The following is an 18,003-nucleotide window of genomic DNA, read 5'->3' as shown; positions in this document are numbered from 1 at the left end:
AATCATACAATCTTGAAAGTAATAAAAAAAAAAATTAAAAAATGGAAAATTTTAAAAAAGGGAGAGAGCATTTTAATTGGCGTAGAGATGGGAAGGAAAGAAGGACAGAAAGGAATGGAACATTTGGCTGCAAATTGATTGATTCTCTCTAAGATCTCATCTTTTTTATCATTTTCCTCTCTTCCTCTCTGCTTTCTCTGAGTCTGTGATCCTTCCTTCTGATTCCATCAAACTCAGATCAGTCGCAGACCCCAAGTAAGACCATCAAATTTTAGGGTTCTTTTTTTTTGTTTTGGGTTCTTATGTGCGTCTTCGATCGGTTAACCTAAATACCCAAATTGAGTCCTATTGATAATTTGTATTGTTTGATTGATTCATGATCATATATTTTTAATAGATGATGATGATCTTTGCGATTCTTCTTTGATTTCCATATTATATGATGGATGTTTTTATAATTCATTCAACTTCATCATCCATTAATCTATTAAAGCTTCAGGTTTCACAAATGTGAATTGAGCTACAGAGAAAAATATTTCTTCCTTTACTGATATTATCACTTCTTAGGCTGTTTAAAAATGTGTTCTTTGTGTGAAACAATTGCTCCTGTGTTTTGATTCATTGCAGATAGGATTGAAGCAACGAGTGTTTCAGTTTAGAGATATTTTTTAAGTTCCCATCTCGGTTGTTGTTGCTTCTTGTTTTATAGTTCTTGTGAAGTCATTGGTTAAGAGAGAGAGAGAGATTTGGTTCGTGGAGATATATGGCAGAGGTGAAAGATCAATTAGAGATTAAGTTCCGGCTAAATGATGGTTCAGATATCGGTCCTAAATGGTTTCCTGATGCTACAACCGTTGCAACATTGAAGGAAACTGTTGTTGCTCAGTGGCCTAAAGGTCAGTTGTATATGTTTCAGACTTTAGAATTGCATTGTAATTTTTTTTTTTTTTTTATTAAGCCTCTTGATAGGTTCAGAAACTCATTGCCCTCTATTGATACTTGAATTACTGGTCTAAAGTAGAATCAAACTAAGAAGAATTTGAAACATAAGTAGAACAAAAGAGAGAGTAGTTTCTGTAGAACTCTTCATCTTTCCAATCCCCAAATTATCGTAGACCAATCAAGAATGTTCTAGCTTCTCTTTAAACTAGATAGGTTCTGTTACTGAGCTAATAAAAGCTACACTTCCCTGCATCACTCCTAGGCTAGTTACATCAGTCCTGCACTAGACTTAACAAGAACACTTTTACACTTCTCCATGGAAAGATGCTAGTTTTGCTTTTAACATTGGTTTTTCGCCTATTGATAATATCAAAGCCTCATTATGAGTCATCGGTGTTATGGTTTTGCTCGGTTATATGATTGTGAGCAGATAAGGAGAACGGGCCAAAGACGGTGAAAGATGTGAAATTGATAAGCGCAGGTAGAATATTGGAGAACAACAAGACGGTTGGAGATTGCAGGAGTCCTGTCTGTAATCTCTCAGGTGCTGTCACCACAATGCATGTAATCATTCAACATCAGGTTATTGAACAAGGTAAAAGCTATAGTTCCTTTATTACTAACAGCCACTAAAAACTTGACTTAAATCGATTATTGATGATTCTGAAACACACTGCTCTTATTGTTGTTGTGGTTTGATCTTTTGTTCTGCTGATTGATTGATGGTAACAAAACAGAAAAGAAGAAGAAGAAGCCTAAAGGTGATGTGAAAAAAAAGAACAAATGTGTCTGTTTATGTTTTGGAGCTCGGTGTTAACAAAAGCACAAGAAAAGTAGAGTTAAAAAAAGCTTGGGAGATTCAGATTCTCTTCTTGAGCCTTCTTCAATACTTTTTTTTTCTTTCTTGTAATTTTTCTCTTTTGTTGGTGACACCATTGGCTTTTTGATCGCTTGAGGTTTTTGGTTTCTCCTAATGTAACTTTGATTCATCATATAAAACCGTGGAATCATAGAAAACTAAACACAAATTTGCACTTACTCTTTCACAGTTTCCCAAGAACATTAAAATATTTCTATCACGCGCTCCATGAGCTTCGTGAGCAAAAAGTGAAGTCGGTAATATTTGATCGGAACGTACACGCCACGCTCTATACCTGCGAGTGGTTAGTTTAGTTAACAGTCGTAATGGGCCGATCTCGTTATCAACGGCCCAAAATTTCGGACAATATATTTGGACGGCTCATATTATTTTGTACTTGGAAAAATCCTATATTTTCGTGAGGGGAACACGTGTCAGAATAAGGTTTAAAGTACGTAGTTGGGCACCTCATCCCGAGAGGGTTCACGAAGCCTCCGGCGTCGTTTAGCACCTTCTTCTTCTACTTCTATATTATTTCTGCTTCACCTTTTTCCCTGGTTCTCGCTGAAACTACACGAGAAAGCCAAAAAAAAGTGTTATCTTTTGCTGATTTCTTAAGTAAACATCTCGCCGTTTTGGCGTAATTGTGCTAAACTACCTGTTGTATTCTATCTTCCTTTATTAATTGTTTGCCGTTTTTTTTTATTCTCCGAGCTAATGGCGACGGCTAAGACGACTGCTACGGCGGCGTTTAGTGGTGTGATCGGCGTTGGAACGGAGACGAGAAGGGTTTCTTCGTTTTCTCATCTTCAACCTTCTGTTGCTTTTCCGGCGAAGCCCAATTCTTTTAAAGCCCTTAAATTAAAGCAGAGCGCGAGGCTCACGCGGCGTCTTGAGCATCAGCCTTTCGTTGTCCGATGTGATGCTTCTTCTTCTTCTAATGGAAGGGTAAAGTCTGAAACTTTAGGTTTTTATTGTTGTACTGGAATTTTAAGTATTCGTTATACTGGATTGCTAAATTGGGTTCGATGTTGTTTGCTTTGTATAGCTTACACAGCAAGAGTTCACAGAAATGGCGTGGCAATCGATAGTTTCGTCGCCAGATGTTGCTAAAGAGAATAAGCAACAGATTGTGGAGACAGAGCATCTAATGAAAGCTCTTCTGGAGCAGAAGAATGGTTTAGCTCGCAGGATTTTCTCTAAGATCGGTGTGGATAACACAAAGGTTCTAGAAGCGACAGACAAGTTCATTCAACGCCAACCAAAGGTAATGAGTTGAGTGTCTTCTTTTAAGGATTGAAAAATTTGTGGTTATTGTTTGTTTGGAGGCTAATGAGAGTTTTGTTTTTGACTTCAGGTGTATGGAGATGCTGCTGGTTCGATGTTGGGGCGTGATTTGGAAGGTCTGTTCCAGAGAGCAAGACAGTTTAAGAAAGATTTAGGAGACTCTTATGTGTCAGTTGAGCATTTGGTTCTTGCTTTTGCTGATGATAAGCGGTTTGGGAAACAGTTGTTTAAGGATTTTCAGATTTCAGCGAAGAGCTTGAAATCTGCTATTGAATCTATCAGAGGGAAACAATCAGTTATTGACCAAGGTTTGTAACCACATTTGAGCTTTTGATAGTTAATAGTTCGATTGCATATGTAGTTGATGAGAGAGAGTTAATGACCATGTTTGACAGATCCGGAAGGCAAGTATGAGGCATTGGAGAAGTATGGGAAAGATTTGACAGCAATGGCGAGAGAAGGAAAACTCGATCCTGTGATTGGTAGAGATGACGAGATCCGTAGATGCATTCAGATTCTTTCGAGGAGAACAAAGAACAACCCTGTGTTGATCGGTGAACCAGGTGTTGGTAAAACCGCTATTTCAGAAGGGTAAGTTTATCAAAACATAAAAATTTTAAAAGCTTACACATTCGTTTATTGTAAAGTTGTAATGCTAAGAGATTACATCCCCACTTCTAAAACAGACTTGCTCAGAGAATTGTGCAAGGAGATGTACCTCAAGCATTGATGAACAGAAAGGTATTCAAGTACTTATCAAACTGCTTATTTTTCTGTTTTAACAATTTGGACAACAACCGATATAATCATTCTTTTGGTTTCTTTTTAGTTAATATCACTGGATATGGGTGCTCTCATTGCTGGAGCGAAGTACCGGGGAGAATTCGAAGATAGATTAAAGGCTGTACTTAAGGAAGTCACAGACTCAGAAGGCCAAATCATTTTGTTTATCGATGAGATCCATACAGTTGTTGGAGCAGGTATGCAACATCTTTTGATTGTATTGTAAACAGTTAAAAACTTTTTCCTTGCAATGATTTGTAAAGGAAATTTGATTCTTTTTCTTTCAGGTGCGACTAGTGGGGCAATGGATGCTGGTAATCTTCTGAAACCGATGCTAGGTCGAGGCGAGTTACGTTGTATCGGTGCAACAACACTTGATGAATATAGGAAATACATAGAGAAAGATCCTGCCTTGGAACGTAGGTTTCAACAGGTTTATGTCGATCAACCTACTGTTGAAGACACGGTTTCAATCCTCCGTGGTTTGCGGGAAAGGTATGAACTTCATCATGGAGTTCGTATCTCCGATAGCGCTCTAGTGGAAGCTGCTATCCTCTCAGACCGTTACATCAGTGGCCGGTTTCTACCCGATAAAGGTTGATACTTTGCTATCACCATATGATCTTATTATCTTCTTCATTTAATAGAGAGTGTTACTAACTGATTTGGCATTTTGGTGTTCTAGCAATTGACTTGGTTGATGAAGCGGCAGCCAAACTGAAAATGGAAATCACTTCAAAACCGACAGCTCTTGACGAGCTTGACCGTGCGGTGATAAAGCTTGAAATGGAGAGGCTTTCGCTCACTAATGATACAGACAAAGCTTCCCGAGAGAGATTGAATCGAATCGAAACAGAATTAGTGTTACTAAAGGAGAAGCAAGCTGAGTTAACCGAACAGTGGGAGCACGAGAGGTCTGTTATGTCCCGTCTTCAGTCGATTAAAGAGGAGATTGATCGAGTAAACCTCGAGATCCAGCAAGCCGAACGTGAATACGATCTAAACCGTGCAGCAGAGCTCAAATACGGAAGCTTAAACTCATTGCAGCGACAGCTAAACGGTGCAGAGAAGGAGCTGGACGAATACTTAAGCTCCGGGAAATCTATGTTTAGAGAAGAGGTTTTGGGTAGCGATATCGCCGAGATTGTGAGTAAATGGACTGGAATCCCAGTTTCAAAACTTCAACAGTCCGAAAGAGATAAACTTTTACATCTGGAAGAAGAATTGCATAAACGGGTGATCGGTCAAAATCCAGCAGTGACNTGATACAGACAAAGCTTCCCGAGAGAGATTGAATCGAATCGAAACAGAATTAGTGTTACTAAAGGAGAAGCAAGCTGAGTTAACCGAACAGTGGGAGCACGAGAGGTCTGTTATGTCCCGTCTTCAGTCGATTAAAGAGGAGATTGATCGAGTAAACCTCGAGATCCAGCAAGCCGAACGTGAATACGATCTAAACCGTGCAGCAGAGCTCAAATACGGAAGCTTAAACTCATTGCAGCGACAGCTAAACGGTGCAGAGAAGGAGCTGGACGAATACTTAAGCTCCGGGAAATCTATGTTTAGAGAAGAGGTTTTGGGTAGCGATATCGCCGAGATTGTGAGTAAATGGACTGGAATCCCAGTTTCAAAACTTCAACAGTCCGAAAGAGATAAACTTTTACATCTGGAAGAAGAATTGCATAAACGGGTGATCGGTCAAAATCCAGCAGTGACTGCGGTAGCTGAAGCAATCCAACGATCAAGAGCAGGTCTTTCGGATCCAGGCCGTCCAATAGCTAGTTTCATGTTTATGGGACCAACTGGTGTTGGTAAAACTGAACTAGCCAAAACACTTGCTTCTTATTTGTTCAACACAGAAGAAGCTTTAGTGAGAATCGACATGAGTGAGTACATGGAGAAACATGCTGTGTCTAGACTCATTGGAGCTCCACCTGGATATGTTGGTTACGAAGAAGGCGGACAGTTAACGGAAACAGTTAGAAGAAGGCCTTACTCGGTCATCCTCTTTGATGAGATTGAGAAAGCTCATGGAGATGTCTTCAATGTCTTTCTCCAAATCTTGGACGATGGGCGAGTCACAGATTCTCAAGGACGTACAGTGAGTTTCACCAATACTGTTATTATTATGACCTCGAATGTTGGTTCGCAGTTTATTCTGAACAACACGGATGATGATGCAAATGAACTCGCTTATGAAACGATTAAAGAGAGAGTAATGAATGCTGCAAGATCAATCTTTCGTCCTGAGTTCATGAATAGGGTTGACGAGTATATAGTTTTCCAACCTCTTGACCGCGAGCAGATCAACAGAATTGTCCGGTTACAGGTATGTTTTCTTTTCTTGGAAAAATTGCAAATTTGATTATGCTGGTGACGGTGTTAGAGCCTCCCAAAGGAGGTAACTTTTGGAGGCAATTAGAATTAGGTCAATTAGATAGTTAGATTGGAAGATATTGCTTTCAGATGCTCGTTGATGAATAGTTTGATTCTAATTGCATTCGAAAGATTACTTATTGGCTATCTCTTCACAAAATTGAGAAAGATTAGACTGTATTAATATGGATTTGATCAAAGTTGATGTTTGTTTTTCAAGGAATTACAAAGTTATGTTATCCAAAACCCTCACTGAATATATTTCTTTCTACAGCTGGCACGTGTGCAGAAGCGAATTGCAGACAGGAAAATGAAGATTAACATTACGGATGCAGCGGTTGATCTTCTTGGAAGCCTCGGGTATGATCCAAACTATGGAGCTAGACCTGTTAAGCGTGTGATACAGCAAAACATTGAGAACGAGCTCGCTAAAGGTATCTTGAGAGGAGATTTCAAGGAGGAAGATGGCATTTTGATCGATACCGAGGTCACAGCCTTCTCCAATGGCCAGTTACCTCAGCAAAAGCTCATTTTCAAGAAGATCGAGTCAGAAGCAGCAGGTGCTGAACAAGAAGAAGAGGCTCTCTCAAAACAGAGTAGTTAAAAAGTGAAACCTTTTGGAGCCGAAAAAGTTTCAAGACTTTTTTTAGTACAGAACTTCTAGTGCATTATTACTTGTCACAGGAAAAAAACTGATAATAATTATCTCAATGTGAGTTTATAAAAATCATAAGCTTCTAAGTCATTCCACTGACTGATGTCTCAAAGGTCTAGAGATTATGGAAATTGTTGATCATAATTTGACTGTATATGATGAATGAAGAATCTCTGCAGGTGCAATAGATTTAGCAGAAGTAAACAAATTTACAGGATGTTTCACACATCAATGTTACATTGATTCGGATTGGTCAGTCGTCTCTGAGGCGAAGGTCCAATTTCACGTTCACCCAACAAAGAATTTCTCCTTTTCAATATGTTTTCTTTAGGAAAGTAATTTTCTGCAGAACACAAAAACAGGAAACAAAATAAAATTAGCTGTTGTTGTCGAGCCAAAAAAAAAAAAACAGTTCTGCAGGCATGAGTGGGATTTGTTTAGTACCTTGTTTCTTCTCTGTATGATTGCCATCTTCGCTTGGATTTGCATCCTCTGAATCAGACAAAGGAGCGAGAGTGCAGATACCAAGCAAGTGTCCATTAAGGCAAACAAAATACTCAATGCAGTCTTCATAAGCTTCCAAACGAATGCAGGCACTCTGAGGTATTATCTTAGCTTGTAGCATGCTCCATAACCTAGCTTTACAGTACGGGCAAACCTCGGATGGATGAAAAGGAACCGCCTTGTGAATGATCACTTTCCGGACTTTGGACGTTGGAAAATTCTTAAAAATCCCACGGAACAAACCCACGTCGCCTTCTTCTCCTTGGTCAAGATGCTCACATGGATCACAAACATAGAGTACATCAGTTCTACATTGAGGCGGAAGCAGGCTTCTTCCCAATGTTCTGGAGAACCTGGTTCTGTAAACAAAGTGGCCAGGGATCTGAACAGAGCTATTGAATAGACCGCCTTGTGTACATCCTGAGCAGTAGATGAGAAGCTTCCCAAGGGCTCTCCAGTTACCGTCAATACAGTGACTACCGCTAGACTGCAAATCAAGCATCATTTTGGGGGCACGGGTCTTGCAAAACTCTTTCCATAGTACCCGTTTGGCGAAATCATCAAACCATCTGCATACACAGGAAAATGTTGCGACTAATTTCGGATTCCAATTCAAATGTTGGAACACTAATAACAAGACATCCTCGTTTAAATGGCCTTTGGTGCATTGGCAGGTCGGGGAGTGTGTGCAACGGTACTGCTTTGGTAAAATCATTTCTCTCTACGTTTCAATCAGAGAAGGAAAACACATAGAACTTCCAACTGCAAAGAGATAAATATAGATCCATTAGTTCCCCAACCACTCCAATACATTTGAGATCCATAGCAAACAATTTCTAATGACAAGTAATTGACAGTGTCAAGACAACAACCAAAACATACAGAGAAAATGAAGAGAGAGGGTTGCGGGAGACTCTCACGGGACCCTTGACACACACATGTACAAACAGCAGAGAGTCTCACGGTCCTTAATATGAAGTCTGTTCACATCCGAATATGATAGAAAACAGAAGAAGAGAAGTATCAGAAATGGAGTCACGAATCCTACCTACTACATCACCATCAATAAGAAATGGAGTCAAACTAGCCGAAGACCTTAAACTTCAAGGCGCAACAGATAAAAACAATGTAACTCAGATCTATCTTATAGGACCACCACATCCAAATTTAAAAAATCTAGCTAGTCCGAATCCTCAAACTCATTTCTCTAGTCCCCTAAATGATTAAACACAAATATTACGAAGATGTTTTTAAAAAGAGAGGAACTTTACCAGAACAAAAACTGTGAAGAATCACTTCAACAAACATATGAAGTCTTTACTTCACCAGAAACCTGCAAAATTAGGGCATTTCAATGTTCAAAACATCAAACAAAATACAGAAAAAAGGAAGAGACTTTCATGAAAGGAAGCAACGAATGAGGAACCTCGAGAACTCAGAAACAAAACCCAGATTCCAGAAGCAAACAAACAAGGGACCAATTCTCGGAAAGATATCGATTAAGCAAAGGAAAGAAATCTCAAAGCTTTAATTTTTATTTTTTACTCCATCCAAGTAGCAGAGAGGAACGAAAGGAAAAATTAAATTAAATCCAGGAATGGTACTGTGACAGCCTGTGATATAAGTACACCACAATATCCAATTAAAATATGACACGTATGTTAAAGAATCTAGATGGTCAATGGCGTTTGTAAAGGACGGCGTGAGCGTGGGGTCTGGTTTTTATATTTCATTTGCACTCCCAAACTTTAATAATACTCACAGATTGTAACCATTAGTTACAAAATCTCAAAACATACCCTTTTCATCTTTTAGTTTTTGTTAAGATATATATAATAACGCTCACAAATTGTAGAATCTTATGTTTACATTTACATACAATTACATGCATAAACACCATGAAACAATTACGAATTATATATATGGGTCGAGAGAATAGTATTATCATCTTTGATGTTTTATGTTGTTGGAGAAGACGTCTTTTCTTGGAGAGATATGACAGACTCAAAGGCACCCACTAAAGCCTTAACTTTGCTCTTGCGAGTCTGCGCAAGCTTATTAGCTGTTTCCTCAATCACATTGTTGTACAACAACACTCTTGAGTCTCTCTTATTCTCTGTGTCTTGGTGTTTCAGAACAACTGTCGGTTTCTGTTGTTGTTGTTCCTTGTCGTTGCTGATCAAAATGGTTCCTTTGGTCTTTATTAAGCGTCTCCTACCACCGGATTTTAAGTTTGTGTCAGCTCCGGTGACGACTTTTCCTCTCTTGAACTTGAGCTTTCTTGGACTGTTGTTGCCTTGTGATCTGGAATCTACAATCTTTCCTCTTTTGGTTCTCAGTTTCAATCTTTCCACTTTAGCGGATTCTGCTGAGAGGGCTGTGCTTTTTCCTTGCCTTGTTGTGTTGTTAGTTTCAGAGAAAGACATCATACTCTCATCTTCGTCTTCTTCCTCTACTTGAGAAGATTCATCATCATCAGCTTCATCTTGGCTCTTTGGATCATCAGTAGGTGGTGAATCAATAACACACCTTTGGTTCTGGTCAGTCTCAACAATCTCATCCCCTGTTTCCATCTTAATAACATAGAGAGTTTTCTCTTTAACCAACTCTTTACACTTACTCTCATCCACACGTTTCCTGGTTTTCACTAAAGGAACTCTCAAGCTACTAGTCTCTTTCTTTGTCTTGCAACAACGAGAACAACGTTTTGAGGACATTACTGAGACTCTAAAAGGCACAACTGCCTTCTTTGGTTCTGCAGCTTTAGATCCTCCATTGATCTTCTTTCTCTTCACAGTACTGCGCCGAAGAGCTATCGCTGCTGTTTGTGCAACAGATTTCAGCTTCAAAGCAGTGACACGCCTGTTGTGTTCAACCATCTCCTTAGATCTTAGTAAAGCTCTTCTGCGAGTCACAAAGACCGTCTTCTTCTTCTTATTCTTGTTCTTTCCCTTACCTAACGCCACCTCTTCGTTTGTTGAATGTGCATCATTCTTCTTATTGACATCATCATAAACTCTGCTAGAAAAGCTTCCAACTTCGCTCTTAGTATGATCAGAGCCACCAAAATCACATATTCCAGAACCAAAAGAAGAACTCAACACCGATTTGGTCATCAATGCCTTCTTCCTCAGTGGTGAATCAAAGCTTAGAGTTCCAGAAAAGCTTCTGTCAACAACCCTTTTGAGAGGTGATGAAAAAACTCTTGGCTTGTCTTGAGACTCATGTTTCCTTCCGTATTTGCAGGCATCATGACAAGAACCAGTCGGTGATCTGAGATAGTTAGGAAGAACTTTCTCTTCACTGTATAAAAAACTCAGTTTTCCAGTAGAAATCCTTCTCCATGATCTGTTTACATCCGGTGAATTAGGCAAACGTACGGTCCCCTCAGCCATCAATCAATCAGCTTAGATAGAGAGAATTCAAGGATAGATTCTTTAAACTACAAATGTTAAGAACAAAGAATAAAAAAGGAGAATGTTTTATTTATAAAAATCATAGGACTATCTAACCTTTTTTGATGTAGAGGCTAGAGAAGATCCTCGACCTGAAATGAAAGAAGGATACAATCTTAGCTCTAATTACGAATAATGTTGATATCAAACCATTCAAACCCATTTCAGATTAAAGCAACCTAAACAAGAACCTAAAAGCCATCAACCATCATCATCTCCATAGGAAAAATTAACTTTGTTGTATTTTACCAAATCATGGAACTTTGAATGTCTATTTGTTACATGCTGAATCCAAAGCATATCTGCTAAAATGATTTAAGAAAAAAAAGGCTCTTACAATATTTGAGGTAAAAGTAGAAAAAGCTCTCACCTTATTGTTAATGCAGAGAGGTTTCAGGATGTAAAAAACACCATTCATTGTTTTCTCTAAGGTTTCTTGTTTCGTACGAAAGAGAGAATAACTTTGTTTTTTTTGGGTTTCAATTTGGGGATCTGGCCAAAGAGTCTTCTCCTACGTACTCTCCTCATTTTTCGCATATTTTCTTAGAAATTGTTTTATTCGTTGGATAAGTTCGTTTTTTTAAAAAAATTTTCTTCTATTTGTTATTCGTTATAACTAAATTTTAGAATGACAGAAAAACAAAAAAAACTCTTAAAAGATTACCCTGGCATACTGGCACGTTGGTATATAGATAGTGTGTGTGTGACAATCACATTAATCGGCAAGATTTAGTAGTAGGCTTGCGTGGCCCTTCGCCCTACTTCTGCTAACCAGAAGACTATATAATCATCTAGCGTTGACTAGATTTGATTCTTTCTTTGTTGGTTTTTTTCTTTCTTCTTTTTATCGAATTTTGCCAAAGAAAACTAATCATGCCAAAACCAAACCAAACAAACAAAACACATGAACCAAAAGTATATCGGTTATTACAATCAGAGAACCGGATTATGTAGACAAAATGGAACATTCTCAAAACAGGTTTGGGTAGAAATAGTTGGTTCCACATATAAAAAAATAGCCTAGAAAGATCATCTTGGCGTGTCGAACTCAAAAAACAAAAGAGATATATACATGTCGTCTTCAAAAATCTCCGATATATGCCAACGTTAATAATAAAAAATCGTTATTTTTTTTTTCACTATTCTATTGATAATTGAGGGTCTATAGAAGGGGAATGTCGACCAACCAGATACCATCAGTGTCACGTTCCAATTGCCATTTTCTGTGCCACTTTGTTTGGTCCCTACGGTTTTTTTTTCTTCTTCTCCTTGCTTTTTTGCATACATACAAGCCTCAAGTACATCAAATAAATGAATAAACACATTGAACAGACTTATTCGCACATGGCCTTCTTGTTTTTATCCACTTTGCTCGATAAGAGAAAATGAAACAATATTCCAATATTTCGCTATATTTTTTTTCTTGAGAAAAATATGTATTGTTACGTTACGTACCTTATTTTAAAAGATGTCAGATAAAAAACAAGTATTTGCAATATATATTTGGTGGATATTCCTCCATTACATGCCATATAAAAACTCACAAAAACAAAATAAAATATGAGTTTGAACAAAATTATTCCTTTACCATGCATCCCCATTTATTCATTTGCGCGGTCTTGTTTGACTAGTTCAAACGCAGCGTTTGCGGTTACGATTGCGGTAAATTGTGGAAGCGGGCGATTTCAGTTTCAAACATTATTAATCATTTTAAATAATTGGTTTAGCGTTTTAAAATGAGTGTGTTTGCAGGAGTTTTACGACTGGCTGACCAGCGGGTGCAATAACGGTTAAAACATAATAAATATAATATATAATTATATAAATGTTTTAAAATACCAAAACCTTTATTAAAACTTGATTTATAATTAAATCATTAAAAATACTAAAATAATTATTCAAAAAATAAATAAATTTCATATTGAAATACTTATTATGTTATGCATTTGAATTTTCACTAAAAATTTAATCAAGTAATGTAATAAATGACAAAACATATGTTTTAAACCGTAGATCTTCTATATTAAATCTCACACACTCAATAAGTTCCTCACATTGAATCACAAGACCAAAGTAAATTAATTATGAAAGACCAATGTACTTGATGTTTGGAAGAGACATATTTTTAGTTTTCTTGACTTTCATATAATGATTTTTGTAATGCAGTTCTGTGGAGCTGCAATTGCATCAGTATGAATGATCAAGCCAGAGTTGAGAAAAATCACTGGTGATTTGTTTCACAAATAGTCTTAATTTTTTTAACTTTTGATGAAATGTTATATTTATATAGATTTTTTTGAACTTATGTGTGATATGCCATTTAACTTTACATCAAGTTTTCCTGTTTTTTTTTTTAAATTGGAATCTTATTTTTCTTGTAATTGTTTATTTTTTAATCTCTTTAATCATATTTGAACTTCATTTTCTCTCATCCTTAACAAGTATAATGATGGTTAGGTAGAAGATATAAGAAAATTTATTTTAGTATTATTGAAATTTTATTTTTAAATTCCAACCGCAAACACTTGCGAGAAGCAGCTTTTGGAATTCAGTGGTTTCAAGCGGTTGAAAGCGATTGGAAATGGTTCGTGTGATTGGTACCAATCGCTAGCAACCACTATCACAAGCAAACACAACATTTTGCGGGAGGTAGCAGGAGAACCAATCCTTTCATATTTAATATTTGAACACTGAATTTTATCCAACCCAATAAACAAAACAAACAAAAAGACATGGTCAATAGTGTTCGATACAAATGTGTGCATGGTGTGGTCCGTTGATATTATTGGTGTCGTCGTAACTCGAATTATTATGCATGATATGGATTTGTTATTAGTACGACTGTTAAGTTTTGGAAACTTCACTGTCAGCCTCGTACGTCTGTACTTATAATATATTACCACGGGCAAGCAAAGGTGCATTTTTAAGTATATTCTACTATTAACCTAAGAAAGCAACTGCAAGTAATACTAAAAATTGCAAAAATTATCGACAGTCTATGATGATGAAATTAAATAGTATAGTATTATTAACTGGATGTATCTCAGTATCTGTATGTAACCAACAAATGCCTAATTACGTGATTAGGCTTTCATCTTATTAATCATTATATCAAAATACTAACTCTTATAATAATAATAATCGAAATTGGTCCACATCAGTAGGCCCGTAACGTTGTTCTCGTCATGATCTGTACGGAATCCAATTTGCTCTCGATGGTTTTGTTTGTTAATGTGGGCCGTCAATCCCCGGTTCAGTATCCGATTTAAACCCAATCTTCGGTTTACTTTTCAAACCGGTAAACCGAACCCTACTAGAGAGAGAGAGTAGCTAGAGACGTACGTATCACACACACTCCTTGTTGCCTTCGCCTATACAAATCTCCTTCTCTCTCCCAATCACTCCCCCTGCAAAATCTTCTTTCCCTCTCCCATGGTGGTTCCTCTATTTCAATCATGCCCTCTCACCCCAACTTCATCTTCAGGTAATTTATATCTATACAATCTCCAAATTCAATTTATACCTTAGCTTGTAATCCTTCAGTAATGGCTTGTTGTACGCTCAGAGAATTTTAAAAATGTCTTTCGTTAACTCGACGGTTACAAGCTTTTTCTCTGAGAATTATCATCTTTCTCCGAGAAACAGCTTTCCCGGAAAAAAAAAAAATGGACTCGTTTTTGAACTGTTCTATAGCGAACAAGGTCACCATGCAATTCAACATAATCGCTTTGAGTATATGCTAAATCCGAGTTAACAATTTGAAAATTTCAGGTGGATTGGATTGTTTTCCGAGAAATTCCGTCGACAAACGACTGGAATTGAGGAAAACAACGGCGGATACTCGACCAGCAGCGGCAGCGATGAAACGCCGGTTTTAAGCTCCGTCGAGTGTTACGCTTGTACTCAAGTAGGTGTCCCAGCTTTCCATTCAACTAGCTGCGATCAAGCTCACGCGCCGGAGTGGCGTGCCTCAGCTGGCTCTTCTCTAGTTCCGATCCAGGAAGGATCCTCCGTCCGAGCTCGCGTCAGACGTCTCAATGGTCCGTTTGGCGAAGTTCTCGATCCCAGGAGCAAGCGCGTGCAGAGATGGAACCGCGCGTTGCTTCTAGCTCGTGGGATGGCTTTAGCGGTGGATCCCCTCTTCTTCTACGCGCTCTCTATTGGTCGAACCACCGGACCGGCGTGTCTTTACATGGACGGCGCGTTCGCCGCGGTGGTCACGGTGCTCCGCACGTTTCTCGACGCTGTTCATCTTTGGCACGTGTGGCTTCAATTCAGACTGGCTTACGTCTCGAGAGAGTCGCTTGTCGTTGGTTGTGGCAAGCTCGTTTGGGATCCACGCGCCATCGCGTCTCACTATGCACGCTCCCTCACTGGCTTCTGGTTTGATGTTATTGTCATCCTCCCTGTGCCTCAGGTTTAAACCCCCCGACGACTTTTCCACGAAACCTTCCAAATATTATGAAAATAACACTTAACCTCTTATTTGTTTCAAGAAAGACCTCCATGAATCATTTGAAAGTGTTACCTTGTTGATGAATCCTCATATGAGATGCAAATTTGAACTTTGTGTGTCTATTTGTTTTGTAGGCTGTGTTTTGGTTAGTTGTGCCGAAACTGATAAGGGAAGAGAAGGTGAAGTTGATAATGACGATTCTTCTGCTAATATTCTTGTTCCAATTCCTCCCCAAGATTTATCACTGCATTTGTTTGATGAGAAGGATGCAAAAAGTCACTGGCTACATCTTTGGGACTATTTGGTGGGGTTTTGCTCTTAATCTCATCGCATATTTCATCGCTTCGCACGTGAGTCCTCTCAAGCTAGATCCGTCTGAATATATTAATGTGCTGCAACAATACACTTAAAAAGTTGGTTTTTGTAATGGACATTCTGGTGGTTTCAGGTTGCTGGGGGATGCTGGTATGTTCTCGCAATACAGCGTGTTGCTTCTTGCATAAGAGAGCAATGCATGAGAGCCGGGAAATGCAATCTGAGTCTGGCTTGCAAAGAAGAGGTCTGTTACCAATTTGTGTCACCAACAAGCACATTTGGATATCCATGCGTATCTGGAAACCTTACCAGTGTGGTCAATAAGCCTATGTGCTTAGACTCTGACGGGCCATTCCGATATGGTATCTACCGTTGGGCACTTCCAGTCATCTCCAGCAACTCTCTTGCGGTTAAGATCCTCTACCCTATCTTCTGGGGCCTAATGACTCTCAGGTAATTGCTTGGTTTCAAAGTTTAAGGTTTACATCTTGGATTTTTAAATATTCTCTGATTGTCATACTGATCCTGGATTGGGTGTCGCGTTTTACAGCACATTCGCGAATGATCTTGAGCCCACAAGCAACTGGCTCGAAGTTGTTTTCAGTATAGTTATGGTTCTTAGCGGGTTATTACTCTTCACGCTATTGATCGGAAACATTCAGGTAAACTATGCAAGAATAAGTCTTTCTTTATGATATTGTGTTTTGATGGAATCGGCCGAAGATTTTTAACAAGCTTTTTACTTTCCTTTGAAGGTGTTTTTGCATGCAGTAATGGCAAAAAAAAGGAAAATGCAGATACGGTGTAGGGATATGGAATGGTGGATGAAACGTAGGCAGTTACCTTCCCGGTTAAGACAGAGAGTTAGGCGATTTGAGCGGCAGAGATGGAATGCCTTGGGTGGAGAAGATGAGCTAGAACTTATACAAGATTTGCCTCCAGGTCTTCGAAGAGATATCAAACAATATCTTTGCTTTGATCTCATTAACAAGGTACTTGAAAAGGGGACAATACACGCAACCTTGTTAAGACTTGTTGAAAGCAATACCTGTTAAGTCTCGGACATGTTTGATCTTTTGCAGGTGCCATTGTTCAGGGGCATGGATGATTTGATCCTCGACAACATTTGCGATCGCGCAAAGCCTCGTGTCTTCTCTAAAGACGAAAAGGTACCTGACCCATCATTTCTCAAAACTTAATTTTCCAATCTTTTGCTTCAGTGTCGGTTTAAGAATTATAGTTTCCACTCCTTACACTAAGCACACACATCATAAGAGCCAACGTTTTGGTTTTTCTTATTAGTGTCTTCAGTTTGTAAAATCTGATGAGGTTATTTGTGATTGTCACAGATCATCCGTGAAGGAGATCCTGTACAGAGAATGATATTCATCATGCGTGGGCGAGCAAAACGTATCCAGAGCCTAAGCAAAGGGGTAGTAGCAACAAGTATGCTCGAACCAGGGGGTTACTTAGGAGACGAGCTACTCTCTTGGTGCCTACGCCGTCCATTTACTGACCGTCTTCCGCCTTCCTCGGCAACATTTGTCTGCCTCGACAACATCGAGGCATTCTCCCTAGGATCCAATGATCTTAAGTACATAACCGATCATTTCCGTTACAAGTTTGCGAACGAGCGGCTTAAGCAGACGACAAGATACTATTCGTCAAACTGGAGGACGTGGGCAGCCGTGAATATTCAGATGGCGTGGCGCCGGTACAGGAAAAGAACCCGTGACGGAGGTGGAAACGGTTCGATGAGTCCTGTTTCGGAGAATAGCGTTGAAGGTAACAGTGAACGAAGATTACTTCAGTATGCCGCAATGTTCATGTCCATCCGACCTCATGATCATCTCGAATAAAATAAATTAAAAAAAAGGTTCCAAAATTTATTGGTTCAAATAATTTATGTCCTATAATTATTTTCTTTAAAATTTGTTCTTGAGATGATGTTTATGTACCGCATTTTGAGTTTTCTTCCATAAAAGCTTATGGTTATCTTACCTTATAGATGATGATTAGTAATATGGAAAGAAACTTGTAAAAAAATATTCCTTGATTGAGCTAAAAGAAAAAAAGGTATAGTATTAAAAGAACGACGCCGTTAAAGAAGTACGACGTTACGTATATCGATATATAGACTTTTTGTCAAGTTCAGGACTTGCCCAAAGCTCATTCAGAGACTCCAAAAGAAAAAACCTACTCCCAGAAAATTTCTTCCAAATCTCTCGCCATGGTTTCTCGTGAATTTTGATTTTTCAATATTTATTTATTTATTTTATAGTTTCAATTGATAAGTCCCAAGTCCCAACTGTTTCGCTCTCTGATTCATCGGTGATACAAGTTTAGCCAAAAAAAAAAAAAAAAAAAAATT

General features: G+C 38.5%; 5 protein-coding genes across 9 annotated transcripts; 3 read left to right on the top strand and 2 right to left on the bottom strand.

The window, feature by feature from the left end:
- Positions 29 to 1,985, top strand: LOC104769788 (membrane-anchored ubiquitin-fold protein 2-like). Of its 2 annotated transcripts, none has more exons than XM_010494084.2 (4): positions 29 to 255; positions 628 to 896; positions 1,373 to 1,537; positions 1,680 to 1,985. In XM_010494084.2, exons 2-4 carry the CDS (start codon positions 764 to 766, stop codon positions 1,757 to 1,759), a joined length of 378 nt encoding a protein of 125 aa, XP_010492386.1. In that variant the 5' UTR covers positions 29 to 255; positions 628 to 763; the 3' UTR covers positions 1,760 to 1,985. The 2 variants fall into 2 exon arrangements, with proteins under 2 accessions (XP_010492386.1, XP_010492385.1); XM_010494083.2 differs by having other exon boundaries at positions 30 to 255; positions 710 to 896.
- LOC104769786 (chaperone protein ClpB3, chloroplastic) lies at positions 2,273 to 6,992 on the top strand. 3 transcript variants are annotated; one of them, XM_019242373.1, is made up of 11 exons: positions 2,273 to 2,419; positions 2,516 to 2,749; positions 2,850 to 3,068; positions 3,159 to 3,396; positions 3,484 to 3,679; positions 3,775 to 3,829; positions 3,918 to 4,068; positions 4,159 to 4,467; positions 4,557 to 4,707; positions 5,162 to 6,200; positions 6,522 to 6,992. In XM_019242373.1, exons 2-11 carry the CDS (start codon positions 2,519 to 2,521, stop codon positions 6,849 to 6,851), a joined length of 2,919 nt encoding a protein of 972 aa, XP_019097918.1. In that variant the 5' UTR covers positions 2,273 to 2,419; positions 2,516 to 2,518; the 3' UTR covers positions 6,852 to 6,992. The 3 variants fall into 3 exon arrangements, with proteins under 3 accessions (XP_019097918.1, XP_010492380.1, XP_010492382.1); XM_010494078.2 differs by having other exon boundaries at positions 2,273 to 2,749; XM_010494080.2 differs by having other exon boundaries at positions 2,273 to 2,749; positions 4,557 to 4,785; positions 5,240 to 6,200.
- LOC104769787 (EID1-like F-box protein 1) lies at positions 6,980 to 8,973 on the bottom strand. 2 transcript variants are annotated; one of them, XM_010494082.2, is made up of 5 exons: positions 8,833 to 8,973; positions 8,678 to 8,739; positions 8,289 to 8,386; positions 7,347 to 8,168; positions 6,980 to 7,245 (listed from the first exon to the last, which is right to left on the bottom strand). In XM_010494082.2, exons 4-5 carry the CDS (start codon positions 8,119 to 8,121, stop codon positions 7,124 to 7,126), a joined length of 897 nt encoding a protein of 298 aa, XP_010492384.1. In that variant the 5' UTR covers positions 8,122 to 8,168; positions 8,289 to 8,386; positions 8,678 to 8,739; positions 8,833 to 8,973; the 3' UTR covers positions 6,980 to 7,123. The 2 variants fall into 2 exon arrangements, with proteins under 2 accessions (XP_010492384.1, XP_010492383.1); XM_010494081.2 differs by lacking the exon at positions 8,289 to 8,386.
- LOC104769784 lies at positions 9,309 to 10,893 on the bottom strand. The gene has a single exon (XM_019242162.1). The coding sequence runs from the start codon at positions 10,799 to 10,801 to the stop codon at positions 9,365 to 9,367; it is 1,437 nt and encodes a 478-aa protein (XP_019097707.1). The 5' UTR covers positions 10,802 to 10,893; the 3' UTR covers positions 9,309 to 9,364.
- LOC104769783 (cyclic nucleotide-gated ion channel 2) lies at positions 14,212 to 17,641 on the top strand. The gene is made up of 8 exons (XM_010494073.2): positions 14,212 to 14,345; positions 14,633 to 15,278; positions 15,452 to 15,667; positions 15,766 to 16,085; positions 16,183 to 16,294; positions 16,388 to 16,624; positions 16,715 to 16,801; positions 16,982 to 17,641. The coding sequence occupies exons 1-8, from the start codon at positions 14,317 to 14,319 to the stop codon at positions 17,489 to 17,491; spliced, it is 2,157 nt and encodes a 718-aa protein (XP_010492375.1). The 5' UTR covers positions 14,212 to 14,316; the 3' UTR covers positions 17,492 to 17,641.

The sequence above is a fragment of the Camelina sativa genome, chromosome 20 (assembly GCF_000633955.1).
Source record: "Camelina sativa cultivar DH55 chromosome 20, Cs, whole genome shotgun sequence".
In the NCBI taxonomy this organism is placed as follows: Eukaryota; Viridiplantae; Streptophyta; class Magnoliopsida; order Brassicales; family Brassicaceae; genus Camelina; species Camelina sativa.
This window is presented reverse-complemented; position numbering and strand designations above follow the sequence as displayed.

What these genes read in the sequence shown, in the direction of transcription:
- LOC104769788 (XM_010494084.2), top strand. Translation starts at nt 764, where the DNA reads ATGGCAGAGGTGAAAGATCAATTAGAGATTAAGTTCCGGCTAAATGAT. An exon ending in TGTTGCTCAGTGGCCTAAAG is followed by an intron (nt 897 to 1,372) that starts GTCAGTTGTATA and finishes GATTGTGAGCAG; the next exon opens with ATAAGGAGAACGGGCCAAAG. An exon ending in ACATCAGGTTATTGAACAAG is followed by an intron (nt 1,538 to 1,679) that starts GTAAAAGCTATA and finishes GTAACAAAACAG; the next exon opens with AAAAGAAGAAGAAGAAGCCT.
- LOC104769786 (XM_019242373.1), top strand. Translation starts at nt 2,519, where the DNA reads ATGGCGACGGCTAAGACGACTGCTACGGCGGCGTTTAGTGGTGTGATC. An exon ending in CCGGTTTCTACCCGATAAAG is followed by an intron (nt 4,468 to 4,556) that starts GTTGATACTTTG and finishes TTGGTGTTCTAG; the next exon opens with CAATTGACTTGGTTGATGAA. An exon ending in GACAAAGCTTCCCGAGAGAG is followed by an intron (nt 4,708 to 5,161) that starts ATTGAATCGAAT and finishes TTCCCGAGAGAG; the next exon opens with ATTGAATCGAATCGAAACAG.
- LOC104769784 (XM_019242162.1), bottom strand. Translation starts at nt 10,801, where the DNA reads ATGGCTGAGGGGACCGTACGTTTGCCTAATTCACCGGATGTAAACAGA.
- LOC104769787 (XM_010494082.2), bottom strand. Translation starts at nt 8,121, where the DNA reads ATGATTTTACCAAAGCAGTACCGTTGCACACACTCCCCGACCTGCCAA. An exon ending in TCATACAGAGAAGAAACAAG is followed by an intron (nt 7,246 to 7,346) that starts GTACTAAACAAA and finishes TGTGTTCTGCAG; the next exon opens with AAAATTACTTTCCTAAAGAA.
- LOC104769783 (XM_010494073.2), top strand. Translation starts at nt 14,317, where the DNA reads ATGCCCTCTCACCCCAACTTCATCTTCAG. An exon ending in CACCCCAACTTCATCTTCAG is followed by an intron (nt 14,346 to 14,632) that starts GTAATTTATATC and finishes TGAAAATTTCAG; the next exon opens with GTGGATTGGATTGTTTTCCG. An exon ending in TCTTCTCTAAAGACGAAAAG is followed by an intron (nt 16,802 to 16,981) that starts GTACCTGACCCA and finishes TGATTGTCACAG; the next exon opens with ATCATCCGTGAAGGAGATCC.